This window comes from Lissotriton vulgaris, chromosome 4_1 (genome assembly GCF_964263255.1).
Source record: "Lissotriton vulgaris chromosome 4_1, aLisVul1.2, whole genome shotgun sequence".
Classification (NCBI taxonomy): domain Eukaryota; kingdom Metazoa; phylum Chordata; class Amphibia; order Caudata; family Salamandridae; genus Lissotriton; species Lissotriton vulgaris.
The window spans coordinates 1,362,226,689-1,362,243,780 of record NC_141691.1 but is presented as its reverse complement, the minus strand read 5'-3'; the positions used below and the strand labels follow the sequence as shown (position 1 = coordinate 1,362,243,780).

General features: G+C 45.0%; 1 protein-coding gene across 1 annotated transcript in view; it reads left to right on the top strand.

The window, feature by feature from the left end:
* The window catches only part of SMCHD1 (structural maintenance of chromosomes flexible hinge domain containing 1), a 2,274,803-nt gene that overhangs the window by 654,061 nt on the left and 1,603,650 nt on the right, over nt 1–17,092 (top strand). The window contains exon 17 of the mRNA XM_086965602.1: nt 14,553–14,666. Within this exon, the coding sequence (XP_086821728.1) occupies nt 14,553–14,666 (114 nt within the window). The remainder of the gene's footprint in view (nt 1–14,552; nt 14,667–17,092) is intronic.

Below are 17,092 nucleotides of genomic sequence, written 5' to 3'. Positions count from 1 at the left end.
AGAGTGACTGCAGAGTGCTAGGGAGTGTAGAGTGCAAGGGAGTGTAGAGTGCAAGGGAGTGTAGAGTGCAAGGGAGTGCAGAGTGCAAGGGAGTGCAGAGTGCAAGGGAGTGCAGAGTGCAAGGGAGTGCAGAGTGACTCGGGAGTGCAGAGTGACTCGGGAGTGCAGAGTGACTCGGGAGTGCAGAGTGACTCGGGAGTGCAGAGTGACTCGGGAGTGCAGAGTGACTCGGGAGTGCAGAGTGACTCGGGAGTGCAGAGTGACTCGGGAGTGCAGAGTGACTCGGGAGTGCAGAGTGACTCGGGAGTGCAGAGTGACTCGTGAGTGCAGAGTGACTCGGGAGTGCAGTGTGACTGCAGAGTGCTACAGAGTGCTAGGGAGTGCAGAGTGACTGGGGAGTGCAGAGTGACTGGGGAGTGCAGAGTGACTGGGGAGTGCAGAGTGACTGCAGAGTGCTAGGGAGTGCAGAGTGACTAGGGAGTGCTAGAGAGTGCAGAGTGACTGCAGAGTGCTAGGGAGTGCAGAGTGACTAGGGAGTGCAGAGTGACTAGGGAGTGCTAGAGAGTGCAGAGTGACTAGGGAGTGCTAGAGAGTGCAGAGTGACTGCAGAGTGCTAGGGAGTGCAGAGTGACTAGGGAGTGCAGAGTGACTAGGGAGTGCAGAGTGATTGCAGAGTGACTGCAGAGGGCTAGGGAGTGCAGAGTGACTGCAGAGTGACTGCAGAGTGCTACGGAGTGCTAGGGAGTGCAGAGTGACTGCAGAGTGCTAGGGAGTGTAGAGTGCAAGGGAGTGTAGAGTGCAAGGGAGTGTAGAGTGCAAGGGAGTGTAGAGTGCAAGGGAGTGTAGAGTGCAAGGGAGTGTAGAGTGCAAGGGAGTGTAGAGTGCAAGGGAGTGCAGAGTGACTCGGGAGTGCAGAGTGACTCGGGAGTGCAGAGTGACTCGGGAGTGCAGAGTGACTCGGGAGTGCAGAGTGACTCGGGAGTGCAGAGTGACTCGGGAGTGCAGAGTGACTCGGGAGTGCAGAGTGACTCGGGAGTGCAGAGTGACTCGGGAGTGCAGAGTGACTCGGGAGTGCAGAGTGACTCGGGAGTGCAGAGTGACTCGGGAGTGCAGAGTGACTCGGGAGTGCAGAGTGACTCGGGAGTGCAGAGTGACTAGGGAGTGCAGTGTGACTGCAGAGTGCTACAGAGTGCTAGGGAGTGCAGAGTGACTGGGGAGTGCAGAGTGACTGGGGAGTGCAGAGTGACTGCAGAGTGCTAGAGAGTGCAGAGTGACTGCAGAGTGCTAGGGAGTGCAGAGTGACTGCAGAGTGCTAGGGAGTGCAGAGTGACTGCAGAGTGCTAGGGAGTGCAGAGTGACTAGGGAGTGCTAGAGAGTGCAGAGTGACTGCAGAGTGACTAGGGAGTGCAGAGTGACTAGGGAGTGCAGAGTGACTAGGGAGTGCAGAGTGACTAGGGAGTGCAGTGTGACTAGGGAGTGCAGTGTGACTGCAGAGTGCTACAGAGTGCTAGGGAGTGCAGAGTGACTGGGGAGTGCAGAGTGACTGGGGAGTGCAGAGTGACTGCAGAGTGACTAGGGAGTGCAGAGTGACTAGGGATTGCAGAGTGACTAGGGAGTGCTAGGGAGTGCAGAGTGACTAGGGAGTGCAGGGTGACTAGGGAGTGCAGAGTGACTAGGGAGTGCTAGGGAGTGGAGAGTGACTAGGGAGTGGAGAGTGACTAGGGAGTGCTTGGGGAGTGGAGAGTGACTAGGGAGTGGAGAGTGACTAGGGTGTGCTAGGGAGTGCAGAGAGACTGCAGAGTGCTAGGGAGTGCAGAGTGACTGCAGAGTGACTGCTAGGGAGTGCAGAGTGACTGCAGAATGCTAGGGAGTGCTAGGGTGTGCAGAGCGACTAGGGAGTGCTAGGGAGTGCAGAGTGACTGAAGAGTGCTAGGGTGTGCTAGGGAGTGCAGAGTGACTGCAGAGTGCTAGGGAGTGCTAAGGAGTGCAGAGTGACTTCAGAGTGCTATGGACTGCAGAGTGACTGCAGAGTGACTGCTAGGGAGTGCAGAGTGACTGCAGAATGCTAGGGAGTGCAGAGTGACTAGGGAGTGCTAGGGAGTGCAAGGGAGTGCAGTGTGCAAGGGAGTGCAGTGTGCAAGGGAGTGCAGAGTGCAAGGGAGTGCAGAGTGCAAGGGAGTGCAGAGTGCAAGGGAGTGCAGAGTGCAAGGGAGTGCAGAGTGCAAGGGAGTGCAGAGTGCAAGGGAGTGCAGAGTGCAAGGGAGTGCAGAGTGCAAGGGAGTGCAGAGTGACTGGGGAGTGCAGAGTGACTAGGGAGTGCAGAGTGACTAGGGAGTGCAGAGTGACTAGGGAGTGCAGAGTGACTAGGGAGTGCAGAGTGACTAGGGAGTGCAGAGTGACTAGGGAGGGCTAGGAAGTGCTAGGGAGTGCAGAGTGACTAGGGAGGGCTACGAAGTGCTAGGGAGTGCAGAGTGACTATGGAGTGCTAGGGACTGCAGAGTGCCTGCAGAGATTAAGCTAATGGCAATGTAAATGACAATGCCATTTATTTATCTTTTTTCAAAACCAACACATAAATACAAATTTTGTCATTTACAATGCCAATAGCTCTAATTTTTCCAAAGGCAAAACCATTGCATTGTAAATGCTTGTTTTTAAATCTCCCACCAGGCGAGAGCAAACATGCCTTCCCTGCCTGCAGCAGCATGGGCAAGGAAGGCATTTCTGCTCCCACCCTGCAGTAGATTTAAACATGCTCCAATCAGGAGGGAGCAGACTTCTGTTTCCCCGCCCACACTCTTGCAAACAGGAAAACAGACATTGTTCTCTCCCGGAGCTAGCAAGTATAAACAGCTGATCCCTCCGGGCAGGAGGAACGCCGGCTCCCGTACTAAGTGAGGACCCGGCTGGGTCCGTGGCGCCCTTTGGCTCCCGCCCACTGCCCCCAGCCTATTGTTTATGGGTGTCCAGTGTGGGCACCTGCATCTGTCCCTGGGGACTAATAAGGTTCGGGGGGGAAGGGTGGGCTACACCTCCCCTTTATAATAGTATTCAGCCCTGGGGGATAGGGTCCTTGCGGCATAATAAGGCTTCGGGAGGGGGGGGAGCACGTCTCCTTCCTCTATTATTAGTTGTTGACCCTGGGGGATGGGACCCCGGGCCTTTTAAGCTTGTGAGATGGGGGCAACTTGCCCCTCCACTATTATTCTTTTTTGTCCTTGGAGATGAGGTCCCTGGGGCCCATTTGGTCATGGTGGTCCTTGTGCCCCCTCCACTAAATTGTTTTTTACCCTATGGGATGGGGTACCTAGGGCCTATTAAGGTTTGGGGAGTTGGGCCACGTATCCCCTCTTATAATTAGTTTACTGCACGAAGGAATATGGTACTTGGGCCCATTTGGACTCGCAGTGGAGGGCATTTCTTCTCCCTCCCCTAATATCAATGTTTTTGATCCTGGGCGATGGCGTCCTGGGGCCAATAGTGTCATGGGAATGAGGGGGGGCTACGCGACCCCCCTCCCCTGGCAGGGATGTGGCTGCCTGTGGGGGGGAGGGGTGTTGGCCGGAGGCCAGGCCCTGCTGTCAATCCCAGGCCGCTCAGCCAAAGACACACTGGTGGGTTAGCTTTACATATGGTAATATATCATTTTACGTACAAAAAATAATACTAGAAATTCACTGAAAAGAACAATGGTTTTAGTGACGTTATAGTTAGGTGAAAACCTCAGTGTCAACGTAACGTTTTGAACTCCAAAAAATACAGATATTCAATAGTTCTCGTTAAAAGAGCTAACTAGAACTTGCGTCTCGTCATGCACTATTTATGCATATTACGTCACTCATGATTGATGTCATCTCAAATTACAATGACATCAGGATATTGTGTTTGCGGATTAAAGGTTCTATCTTGTTCGTTTGATTAGAAATGTTAAACATTAAACCACACGAGCTTGATCCCAACACAGTGTTTCCACAATTTCGAACACATAATAAGCCTATGATGTTATTAGATAACCACCAGTTGGGAAGCTAATAAAGCAGGAAAAACTATTCTGTGTAACATAATTAATCCAGGAGGTATTCTGGCCATAGCAAGATGCATAAAGTGCTCATTAGCATGAAAACTATAATCCGGGTAAAATTAAGAATCTAGGGCCCACATGTATCCGTATTGGAAATAGCGGTTACCTAATTGCGATTTTCTGTGAATCGCAATTAGGTAATCGCCATTCCTAATATAGGAAACTCCATGTGCTTCATTTAACAATTCCTAGTGGGTTGCAAATCGACCTACCTCATGAATATTAATGAGGTATGTCGCAGTTTGCAACCCATTGGGAATCCCTACAATCACAGTGATGGTGGCGTGCTGAGGTCAACACACCATGTATGTGATTGCATTTCAATAAAGCAATCTTTTTTTTATTTTTAAATGCAGCCTATTTTCATTAAAGGAAAACGGGTTGCGTTAAAAAAAAAATAATAATAATCTTTTCATATTTTAAGACCAGGCAGTGGTTTGTGGGACCACTGCTTGCTCTGAAAGAACGTTTTCGCTAACGGGCACCGCAGGCATTATGGGCTCCACAGTGTTCACAGTGCCTAAATCTTGCTCCAACTTCCATTGTCCCTCTTACCCAGCTGTGGGGTCCAGGAAAATCGGGGTGTTACAGTGGTTGTTCGCATGGGTCAGTACGCTTGCTCTACTAGGGACTCAGCCACTGACTGGATACCCTTTTCCACGTGTAGAGAGAGGAAGTACTGCTGGATTAATTGTAGTTTTGCATCTTCCCCTACTGTCATCTTATGGGGAGATGTGTTTTAAGTAAATATGCTTCATTGTTATTTTTGTCCCAAATTCAAGGATCTTTAAGGTCCATGATCATCTATGATACAAGCTGGGTGTCCATTGTTGTCTGTTTTTTCCATACATTTATATCCTAAACCCATCACTGTCTCCTAATCTGCTCACAGTTCCCCAGTAAAATTATACCATTTAGTTGAAGGCAAGGCCTTCCACCTTTTCACAATACGTACCAAATCTTAGCTCTTGTGACCAGGGGCTACTGCTATGGACATATCTAGGTATGGCTATGGTACCAGAAATAGGGGTTGCCAAAAGGGCTGAGATCTGTGCTACCTGCACAACCCCCTTGTCCTACAGAAAGCCTTCCAGCAGGTCTGGTGTTCACCACTGTTAGAAGTTGGGTTACTGGTTGACTGGTGTGTAAACCATGGTAAATCAGCAACCCCAATCCTAGTCAGGGTAAGGTATAGGCAACCCTAAATTAACCTGTGCTCACCAGTGGTAGCTTGGCACAGAGCAGTCAGGCTTCGCTTAGAGGTAATTTGTTAAGTATTTGTGCAACACTTCAAACAGTAAAACGGGGAAACACTAAAGAAAAAGGTTCCTATACCAGGTTGGAAGACTGGAGCTTCTTTAATATATAAATCAAGATCAAAAGGACGAAAATCCAATGAGTAGAACTGGAATTATGAATTTTAAAGTTTATAGTGAGAAATAGCGCCAAAAAGCACAGAGCACTATTGGGTATATCTGGTAGCTCTGGACCGGGACAACAGTTCACGCCGACCATGATGGAGCGTGGGTCGACTACAGGGACCCAGTTAGGCCTACGGAACAGAGAACCTTAAATTCTGATTGCTATGCGTTCCATGGAACTGTGTTGAAGATTCATCACCCAGCCGAGGCATATGTCCGTTTTGAGATATGGTGAGGCTGGAGTGTGAGGTCCTGCAGCAGGGAAGAAGGGTCGGTTTCACTGGCAAGCACCTTAGGCCCACTTCCAAGGGTCCAGGACTGGTGTGGCACTACTTGGCAAGGTAGACTCACAGATGGCAGGGTCCAGGTGCAGCGATTGGAAGCCTGTTATGTCCCTGAGGCTTCAGATCAGGAGGCCAGCCAACTAGCCCTTTGTAGTCACTCTGGCTTCTGGGGTCAGGAGATGCAGGTGCAGTCCTTCTCACCCAGGCAGGAGGGGACCTGGTCAGCACAGCAGAGTATAGTCCAGCTGAGTGGCAGCCCTTTAGCAGCACAGCAGTCCTTCTCCCTGGCAGAGTATCCATAGGTCCAGAAGTGTACTGAAGTGGTGGTTTCTGAGGTCCAGGATTTATACCCAATGATGCCTTTGAAGTGGGGAGACTTCGAAAGACATGCCTTTGAAGTACACAGATGTCCTGCCTCCCCTGACTGCAGACTAACTACAGGGTGGTATGCATCCCTTTGTGTGGGGCCTGGACACAGCCCATTCAGTTGTAAGTGAGGCTGTGCTAGCTCTTCCCTCCCATCCTGCCAATGATGGCCCTTTGAGACACACCTAAGCACCCATTGTGTGTGGCTGTCTAGGAGGAATACACAAAGCCCAACTAATAACTGCACCCAGTATAGGGACCAGAGACCGGCTGCTGGCAACAAATGGCTAAGGTAAAAAAAGCCAACTTTCTGAAAGTTCAAAAAGAGGAAAGTGTCTTAGCCGTCATATTTATATGCTGCTAAAGTGATTTAATAGACTGAAGTCACGTAACTGAATTAAACTGGTTTTGTCGCATTTATTTGTAAAGTCATTCACTTCATGTAAAGATGTAAAACCACATTATTGGTCGACTGATGGCCGGGGTCCTAGAGAGCATTTCATATTTGGTCCATTTAATGTGTATGCCTGACACATCTCCAGAGCACACTATCTCTTCTATAATCAGTGGAAGGTTTACAGCAGCCATCAGCGTACATGGAAAGCAGCACATGCTTATTTGGGAATTTCAGCCTGTGCTGCATGTGCTCTGCCCGCAATCTGGTGGCCAGTGATTCCATAGCGAAAGCAAATAAAAGCACAGAGAGGGAGCACCCCTGCCTCGTATCTCTGCGTATTGGAAAGGGGCAGTATAAAGCGGTTGAACTATATCTAGGGTTTTGTATGGTATGTCAAGTTTGTGGAGTCCCGCAAATAGAAAAGGCCACTCCAGGGAGTCCAACACCTTTTTGGTGTCAAGCAGGACTGCTGTTGCTGCACCTCCGTTCAGATCTGTGTCTGTACAGCAAATAAAGTTTGCAGGTTATTGAGCGTGGCCCTACCAGGTATAAGTCCAGGCTGTTCTGGCAGAACTAGACAGGATATCAAAGGAGCCAGCATTTTGCAATACCTTGTGAGAGTAATTTGTTATCTAGGTCTGGAGAGATAATTGTCTGTGTGATTGGTTAAGTTGTCCATCCTTGCCAGGTTTGAGTATTGCAGCGATAAAAGCTTCTCTTGTGGGAGGAGGAAGCTTGTCAGTGCCCAAAGCCTCTTGGTGGAAGGTAGCAAAGTGTGGTGCCAGTAACTGCTTAAATATTTGATAAAACTCAGCTGTGAGGCCATCAGAACGGGGGGGGGGGATTTCCTGCTCACTAGGCTGTCTGTAGATATGATAATCTTCTGCATGTCGAAAGGTTCAAAGAGGAAAGCTCTAGGTGACCCTGTGATCCATGCTAAGGCTTTGTCATCTAAGTAGGATTGCACTTGAGCAATTGTACAGTGAGGAATAGTATGTCAGGTTTACACTGACTATTGTGGTGGTCCCTCACTGATTGCCTGGTACTGCAGGTAGTATTGTGTACGGCTTCTTTCAGTAGCCACAAGAGGGTCTTGCTGGGGTGGTGTCCCACACCATATCTGCAGGCCTCTGTGTCTTTAGCTAAATATTTTATTTGCTATCCATCCACTCCTGCACCTTTGAAGTGACTTTGTGGATGTCTGCAAGAGTTTGTGCGTCATGAGACCATTCCCAGGTTTTGTCCAATTCCTTTAACTGGATCTCTGCCATACAGAGCTGTGTTCATATCGTCTGGAGGATTTGTACATATTTACCCATTGTAAATCCTCTTATATAGACCTTGAAGGTCTCCCAGACTGTTGCGAACCGCTCCTTAGAGCCAATTTTTGTCTTAAAGAAATCCTCAATGTCTCCATGGAGGTCTCCCATGGAGGCCGTGTCTCTAAGAATCCTGTCAGGAAAACGTCAAATGTAGTGGGTCGGCCCATCATCGGGTATTTCTATTGTGAGTACTATCGGAGAGTGATCAGATAGAGTGCAGGGTAGGAGACCAATTCTCATTATGCACAGGAGCACCTCAGCCAAACCAAGCCAGAAGTCAATCCGAGAGTGAGTGTCATGGACTGCGGAATAATGAGATTGAATTCTATCCCACCTGTTTTTCTCTCTCCATATATCTTTCCTCCCTTCCATATAAATTATTTGTTGTAGCAGCCTAGTGTCTTGTGGGTGTTCATAGCAGGTGGGATTACAACTGTCAATCTCGGGTCAGGCTAAAATCTCCTCTCCATATTATGTTGTGTGCCACCCACTGTCTGCATATGGACATCACTCTCTCAAAGAACTCAGACCTGTCAATGTTAGGAGGATCAGTAAAGATCAGGGCGAAGTGTATTCCATTTAGTGTACCCTCATTGTAGACGTAGCGCCCCTCAGTGTCGCTCTGATGAAATGATAGGTGAAATTGCAGGGTTTTCCTGAGAATGGCTACTCGCAGAGCATAAGTGCTGCAGGAGGCAAAGTAGTTATTGGGCCCCCAAGTGCTCACAAATGTCGTAGGACTGGAGAGTCCAATGTGTGTTTCCTGGAGAAACCTAATCTCAATATTCTGTCTGTACGTGTATGCTAGAATCTGACTTTTCTTTTTTGTGTTTCTTAGACCTTGGATATTCCATATTATTGTTTTGAGCCTAACCATTGCAGATTCTTGTGTGCAGAATAGTGAGATCTTCTAGTAATGCCATCGAGCCCTGGTGTGTATGGATGGTAAGGGGCATGCTACTCAAACTGGAGTTTACTTTGTTTCTGGTCGGTTTTGCCCATGTCCACTGAGGTTGTTGCTCACTTGTGGTGTAATGCCAGGGCAAGCAAGCGTCAGGTGAGTTAATGCAGTGTCATGGGCTCTGGAAAATTACACTCAGTGGCGGGCCCAAGGGCGTGTTACTCAGTCTCACTGAAAGTCCACATTCACTGAAGTTTGCATGCTAGGGCAAGGCAACCATGCAAGGATTCACAGGTGCTGTGTGGTTAGTTCTTTGAGCTAGCGATCATTGGGTTGAGCGTCTATTTCTGCTTTGAGGGACCATAGCCGGTTCAGCAGCTCTCGCAGAGCAAGCGTGCTCTTAGACCCAGTGGCATGTAAAGCTAGACCAGGAGCTTTCAGTTGCATGGGGTGGGCTTTCAGTAGATTTGGTAGAATTTGGGCTACCTGTTCTCTACCTGTATCTCGGAACTGGAGACTGCAATTGTTTCACCCCCAACACTATTTCTGTGTGGGGGAGCTAGTGTGCCTTACAGCACTTTTGCTGAAGACTCCCAAGCGTCATAGTCCCTCCTTGCTCCAGTGAGTGGGACCTCTCGCTTCTCGTCGCCTCTTGGGAGTAAGCTCAGAAGCTGCACCATCTTTTGGAGGTTGGCAATGAAGGATGACATCCCAGCATCACTGTTACCACCGTCCCTGGTGCTTCTGGCGGATTAAATTACTGTAGAAGTAGGTTGTCAGAGAGAGAGCTCTGCTTCAAACGGCCACCTCTGCCAGTCCCTGCCCTCCTGACACAGAAAACGTACCAGCAATATTTTTTAATTGATTTTGAACTGGATTTGTTTTCTTTCTATAATCGAAACATGGATAAGAGATCCCTCCTTCATCTAGCACTTGCATGTTGATTGAGTCTCCAAAGCAGTAGCGGACTGGCAGTAGTTTCTCAAGAAGGACTTGCAGTTAAAACCTTTCCTGTAGGCAATCTATTAAAAGCAGAATATCTGGCTTTTATAATCTCCCCTGATAACTAGCTTCTGTGACATTTTGGCATACCCGACCCCTTGGAGGGGGCCTGGATTTTGGTTTCTACGTTTTCTAATTTAATCACATCTTTGGTGTTCAGGATCTCGAAATTCTTAGCTCTTGGTCGCTTTAACATCTGGGTAGACTCCTCATTTTAATCAGCTTCTTTGCTGTCTGTCTTTGCCACTTTGGGCATAACATAACTAATGAACAAATGTACTCCTAATGCAGGGCATAACTTGAAGCTGGTATTGGTTTCTGAGGAGTTTGTATCAGATATAACTTATTTGGTCTTACCGTACAGCGCTGTTTCTTTGTATGATCTATTTCAAAGATAATGCAAACCTTAAATATAGCCCCTCTGCTAAACTTAATACCAATATCATAACATTGATGTTGATAATATGAGTGCTTTACTTGAATATTGAGCTCCAGGACACAGATCTTAGATTTGGAAATGTTATTAATTGGATTTCTTCGGTCCTGAAATGTAATTGCTTCTTGATAGTTAGCTTGCATCTCATTTCTCCTTTGGCACCTTGGTATATGACTGCATTAGGAGCAGTCCAATTCAAGTGTAAGCTTTTTCACAGACTTTATTGCAAGAGGCCAGAACTTCCTATGTGGCTGTGCTGAAAGTTAGCAAAAAGGTAAATAGGTTGGCGCATTATTATGCCAATCAGAAACTTACTAGTGACAAAGTTGTTCAAGAAATGTTTAAATATGTTATTGGAATTTTCCAATCTAATTTTCATTCAAGAAATGACTACTGGTACTTCAGGTCTTCGTGAGTTTTCCTACTTTTTTTTTAAAGATAATGTTCTCTCAATTTAGAAGTATTTTTTTTCTCCCAGCAGCCCCCACACAGCAACCCGGTGTGACAGCACTCTATTTTCCTTACTTCTTTTGTCAAAATTCTTTTTTATTGTTATTCAGCATCATAGTCAAATACAACAACAATGGAATAATATAGCCTGCAAACTCCTGAGGCGGGAGAATCAGCTAATTGCAGTCCTGTTGCTCAAATCACAGGGTCTTTACATGCCTCCCATATCCTCCTGACCAGATGCTCAGTTTAGGCCCACATTTCGCAAGGGTACACTCTTACGTGAGAACAAAGAACCATAAACCCAGGAACCTCCCTCCCTTATCTCCCCTTCCCCCTTGCCCCGGTGGTGGTATTTTTGCATAGTGTGGAGTTGATTGATATGGACGAGTTGTGAGTGGGAGGCCGAATGAAGATTGGACTTCAACTGCCCTTGTAGAATAAATATGTCTGCCTGGTTCCCTTGGTGGGGTTTAGAATTGGAAGAGGTGGATAGCTCTTATGGAGGGAGGGCAAACTGCTGATGGTAAGCCTCAGGACAGATAAGTGACCAATGGGCCCCATCTATATCCGAAATTCTTATAAGCATCTCAAAAGATGTCAGCCAGGCGCTCCATGGAGAGTATTCTCCATAGACAGGAGTTCCACAGCGAAATGGCAGTAGCATCTTTCTTTTTCCAAGCGGCCACTATGGTGAGTTTAGCCGCTCCCAGCCCAGCCCTCATGATTGCCTTATCGGCTTTCGTTTGGTGTTCCAGCGCTGGGTCCCTGATACCCAATAGTAACCGCTCTATAGTAGTGGGAATGGGGTACCCCAGCATTTCTTTAATATGTGAAAGGATTTCTTCCCAGAATGGACAAATGCTTGGGCAGTCTCACCAAATATGGCGAAAGTTTCACTGCATACCACAGCCCTGCCAGCAGAGATCTGAGGTATCAGGAAAAATCAGCTTGAGCTTTGTGGGGTAGAGATACCAATCTAGAAGCGTCTTATAGTGAGCCTCCCTCAGTGCGACCGAGTGATTGTGACTAGTAATGTCCCCCCACACCTGTTTCCACTCCACTCCTGTATTTCCTTCCTTCTTAATGAAGGATTTAAATGTGAGTAGTATAATCCTTGGAATCTGGGAAAACCTGCAGTTTTTCTCTGGGTAATTCTGGATCAGCCAGGGTAATAACCTTTGCAGGGACAAAAATGTATAATTCAATACCAGCTGTTAATCATTAATTCTGGCCTCTGTATTTCCACAAAATTTACAGTCTGCTTGCAGTTGACCCTTTAATGTCTTGAGTTTTACAACTGGAATCTCTAGAAGTCTCACTCACACATGCGATTGGGGCAAGTTAAAATCTGTACATGTTGACACCTCATCATACGTTCAATAACACATGTCTTTTCTGTTCCGGCAAGGGTGGATAACGTCTTTAGACCTGAATCCAGAGACTCGTGGAAATGGTTGCCATATTGTTTGATGGATAAAATCTCTGATCTTTCGCACACAGGGCCTTGAAGAGTAAAGGGGCATGGTCAAGGTCAAATCACTGAGTGTTAGCACTACCAGTCAGAACATAGACCTTTTTAAATTGGCAGACACTTCTGTGACCTTTAAGGCCTAACCCAAGACTCATGCAATTTCCTTCACTTATTTACGTTCAAAATCCCAGCCCAATACTCTTCAAAGAAAAAACGTGTCTTAGCTCATTACCTCTTCCCTCAATCTCAGTTTCAACTGAAGAGTATGTTGCTCTTTGGAAAGTTTAAAACGTTCAGTCTACCTTCATAATTGGATTCAGATTAGTACCGAAAGTTGGTTACTTTTGTGGTGCAGATGGGTGAAGGGCTACAGTTTTCACAACATCCTTTGTCTATGTCCCTTCTTCTCCATTCAGCAGCTTGAGGTTCTGCAGGAGGGTTTAAAAGCAATATCCCATACTCTGAGAAAAAGTAGGGACACACAGTAAGTATGTCCTTGAAAGGCAAAACGTTGCTTCCTCTGTAGAGATGCAAGATGCTAACTCAATCCCAAATCCGGACAGCTTTCCAGAGCAATGACTGCTGATGAGTGCGCCTGCTGTTTAATTAGCTTCTGCTGAAAGGAAAAACCTCTGTTTCTTGGTGGATAGCCAACACTACAATATGTGCTCCCATTTGCCAGTAGGGAGCCCGTACAATGGTTGATTCTTAAAACAAGGGTATTATTGTTCCAGATGTTATTTCTTCATTGTTTAATTGAACTGTACTACTGTTCACTTTATATACAGCATCCCCCGTTCTTAACAGTATGTTCTAAATTTTTACCAAGATATGTTGACCAACGGTATTGAAAGTTAAATGTAGAAGAATTTAAGTGGGTGGTAAACATACTGTTGTCTGTTGGTCTCTAGGATCATCATGTCAGCACTGACTGGATGACCCAAAACACAACTCGATATTTATTATTATTTGGTGAGTAGCCCTTCTAATAGAAGTGCTGTATATAGTTTCAATCACATGGTGAATAAGAGCAGTTTCAGATAAGCACCCATCATATTCACTACTTGGTGATAGTTAAATTTGGGTGGTGGCACACTGATACTCATTATGATGCTAACAGTCATATTACTAATTATGTTCATTATGTTTCAGCAGCATTTGTAGGCATCAGCAGTGTGTACATATTTATATTTCAGTGGAAAGACAATAGGTCGAAAATATGATGTTCAGATATTCGGTTACTTCAGAGTGGGGAGGTTGACAAAACATTTGATTGATTTGGTATGAGGAATTGTGTGTCTCTGGTAAGATTAAATGAGCATTTCATAAAAGTGGCTTAAGAAGCTGTATCTATCATAAACTCAAATGAGCGTGAAGCACTGTGAATTTTTAGACGTGCAGATTTTCCTATGACCTGGTATGGGGCCCATATTAAAGGAACGTATAGAGGGCCATGTGCGTAGAGAAGATGCAGATTGGCAACTCTTAGTGAATGAGAGTTATTTGATCACTGATTGAGAGTTATCAGATTGTATTGAACTGTGGAGGGTTTCATTGGACAAGGGAATTGGCTGTGATATACACCTTGCTTAACCAATACCCTACTTGGTGTCTGTGTAGCAAGATAAATAACATTACCACCAGTAATAAATGCGGTTTTAGACAGCTCATCTATCTCAAAATCTATTACAGTAGTCCAATTTGATGAAAACTAGTGCATTTAGGATTTTGCATTTCTAGATGGAATTTATTGGCCTATTTTTACGTTAAAAGGCAGAAAGTGGTTATCTTTATTGTTGGAGAGCATAAATAACTCCAGGTTCATGATGGAGCTGAATTGTATTACTAAATGACTGGTTTATGATGAAAGTGTCAAAGTTCAAGGTGACAGCAGAGAAGATGATCGGTATGAGTAATGGGGTGTGGGTTAACACCTTTTTATTGAAGCTTCTGATTCTTGAGATGAGTGCCAACTATTTTTTGATGGCAGAGAAGCATTTTAACATTTTTGATTGCATCTTTTGTGTGGAAGAAGGGAAAAGGGGGTGAAGTTTTGGAATTGAATTATAGTTAAGCGAGATTGGCAATAATGTCACCAACAGAGATAATATAATGGGGAACATTGTAGAGGTCCCCCCAGAACTGAGCCTTGACGATTGTCATTTTCAGTACTGCCTGTTATTAGAAAGTACAGTCCATACATCTAGAAGAGCAAGGAGTTCTTCATAGTTTTGAACATTGTGCAAATAGTGCAGGTTCTTATTGTTAACTGAATTTTTATATTTAAAAATTAGGAAGAAATTGTCCCACAACACCGCACAAAAGAGAAATGGAAATCAAGACCTGTTTTACTGCAGGCAAGCACATCTACTATCATGTTTATGTTTTGGATACGTGTAATATTTGTTCTGTTTACAGGAGCTTTAAGAATTGAAATACTGAATAAGAAAGGAGAAGCAATTCAGAAACTGCCAGGGTCAAGCCACTCAAGCGCAAAGAAGTTGCTGGTTGAGCTCAAAGTTATTTTGCATTGTAAGTACAAAACCCATTTTATATCCGCTTTGTATATGGGTGATGCAAGAAACTTGAAAGCTGTGCTCAACATTTGTACATTCATAAAACAGTCTGTGTTCTAAAATGTTATTTCTGAAATGTTATTTTATTTGTTACATGAATGAGGTAGGAGAATCAAGAGGTACCGATATTGCTCTAAAGATACTGCATCCCCCCCCAGTAAACAAGTTTGAAAGGTGGCTTTGATGTGCTAACATAGATGGGGAATTGGGATGGCTTGGGGGAGCACTCCTGTTAGTGATGTTTGTGGGCTCACAATTACAAGTTTGCAAACTATGTTCACTGAAAACCCCTGTTCAACTTTCTAAGAAAACAAGCATTACACCTAATGATATACTGTTAAGCGATACCTAATGTCAATTTGTTGATATTAATGTGCATTCAGAGGAGTCCTCGAGTTTGAAGTAACAGTGTGCCATCACTAATCATTATCTCAAAAATTAGATGGAAGAGTTTCCAGAAGTCTTGATCAAAGCACATTTGATAGGTGGAAAAAAAGATAACTGGATTCAATACTATGTGCAACGTGGTTGCAATGTTTATACATCAGTTCTGCTGATTATATTGGCTACTCCCTGGTCGGCTTCTGTGCCACCATGCATCAGTGGATACAATTACTAGAACATTCCAGATCTATGTGTGACTCAAGTTGAGATTTTGAAGCTATGGAATCTACAGGAAGATATGAAGAACATGATTTGTTTTCTGAATTCCTCTTTCACAACTAGAGGAACGGAATGCCAACCCTCTCATAGCAGGAAACCCGATAAATGGCCACTGAAGTAGCAATACATTACTCCTCTTAACTAAGTACTTGTAGCAACTGTGAAATGAAGACTAAAGACCACTACTGATTTAATCCCAGTCAGCAAGAGGATGCCAGGTGGAGAGGAGGTCTGCACATTCTCAATCAAGCCAAACTGTGTACTTGAATATCAGATGTTATGAGCCTGAGGCTGTTAAACACTCTCTTCCAATCTGATCACGGGAAGGAGTTTCGCAACTCTGTCTTAAACAGACGAGAAGAACGATGCAGCAGTCTTGAATCAGAGAAGACTAGCATACAGAAAATACGCAATCTCATAGAAACAGTGGAGTACTCTGAGGGAAAGGAAGACCTCATGAACCGCTTGACAGAGTAAAGATAGACATGGATAACAGATTGATGAGGGACACCACCACTGAGGTCATAATCCTGATGAAGACACATAAAGGACTCTCACCTTTCAAGCCTTTGAATCATTTTTTCGAGCTTCCAGAAGGGAAGTGCCCTTCAAGTCTGTGGCTTAAAACCTATGGCCTCAATATCAGTATGTAGTCCTGGTTGCTACCTTAAAACTCTGCAGGAAAACATATATAACTGTGATAGATCTAGAATTGTGTGCAGACCTCCATTCCTCCTATCCGCATCTAAAAATCAGGAGCAGAGGTTTTTGATTGTTTAACCTCGGACTCTAGCTCCATCATCTTAAGCTCCAGTCTTAAAACTAAAGCAATAAGTCCAGGGAAATAACATAGGATAGCGAAGATGGCAAAAATGCATGTGTCTGTCAATTGAGGGAAAACTAGTTCAACTCAACAATTGTAATTCTTCTTTTCATAACTGCTAGGACTGGAAGGGGGCAGCACTGGCTGCAGCTCAACAACTTTGATAATACCCAGCTGACTCCTGAGATTCACATCTTAAACATATTATATGCAAGCAGTTTAGCTAAATTGTGAAAGCTGTTTTCGTATAAGGACTAAGAGTCATTATTTCACCACAACGAAATACACAATAACTGTGGATGCCATGGTAAACTCCCACGATTCTTACTGAATTGCTCTGTATGGTGGAACAATGTTTGGAGGCTTCAGAAAGTGCAGACCTTTGTAGAATGTATGGCAGAGGTGTTAGGAATATGCACCACATCACTGGGATAGGAACACGTTGGTTATCTAGTCAGTAATAGGAAAACATTTTGAACATTTGCGTCTAACACAGCATAACTTGAAAATTAGAAGTATGCATCCAGGATAGGCACACACAACACACTGGAAAACATTTAATGAAAACTCTAGGTCTCAATGTATTGTTTTGGAGAGAAAAGCTATTACTGATGGAACAGAGACTGTGTACTAACCTTCTTAGTTACATCCATTGTTGTAAATTACTAATTTGTCACAAGAGTTGATGGTACTACCTCTGAACCCTCCACCGGTTATTTTGCGATAGCTACTCGTCAAGTTTTTTTTTCCACTGCATTTCAGTGTTTGCTTTTGGTCATACACTCATTTTGCCCTAGACCCTTAGGAGAACCATTTTAGGTCAGTTGTATTCCTTTGACTGAATCTCCTTTGCAAGACGTATCATATGTCACAATCTTTGAATGAGTCCAGAGTAA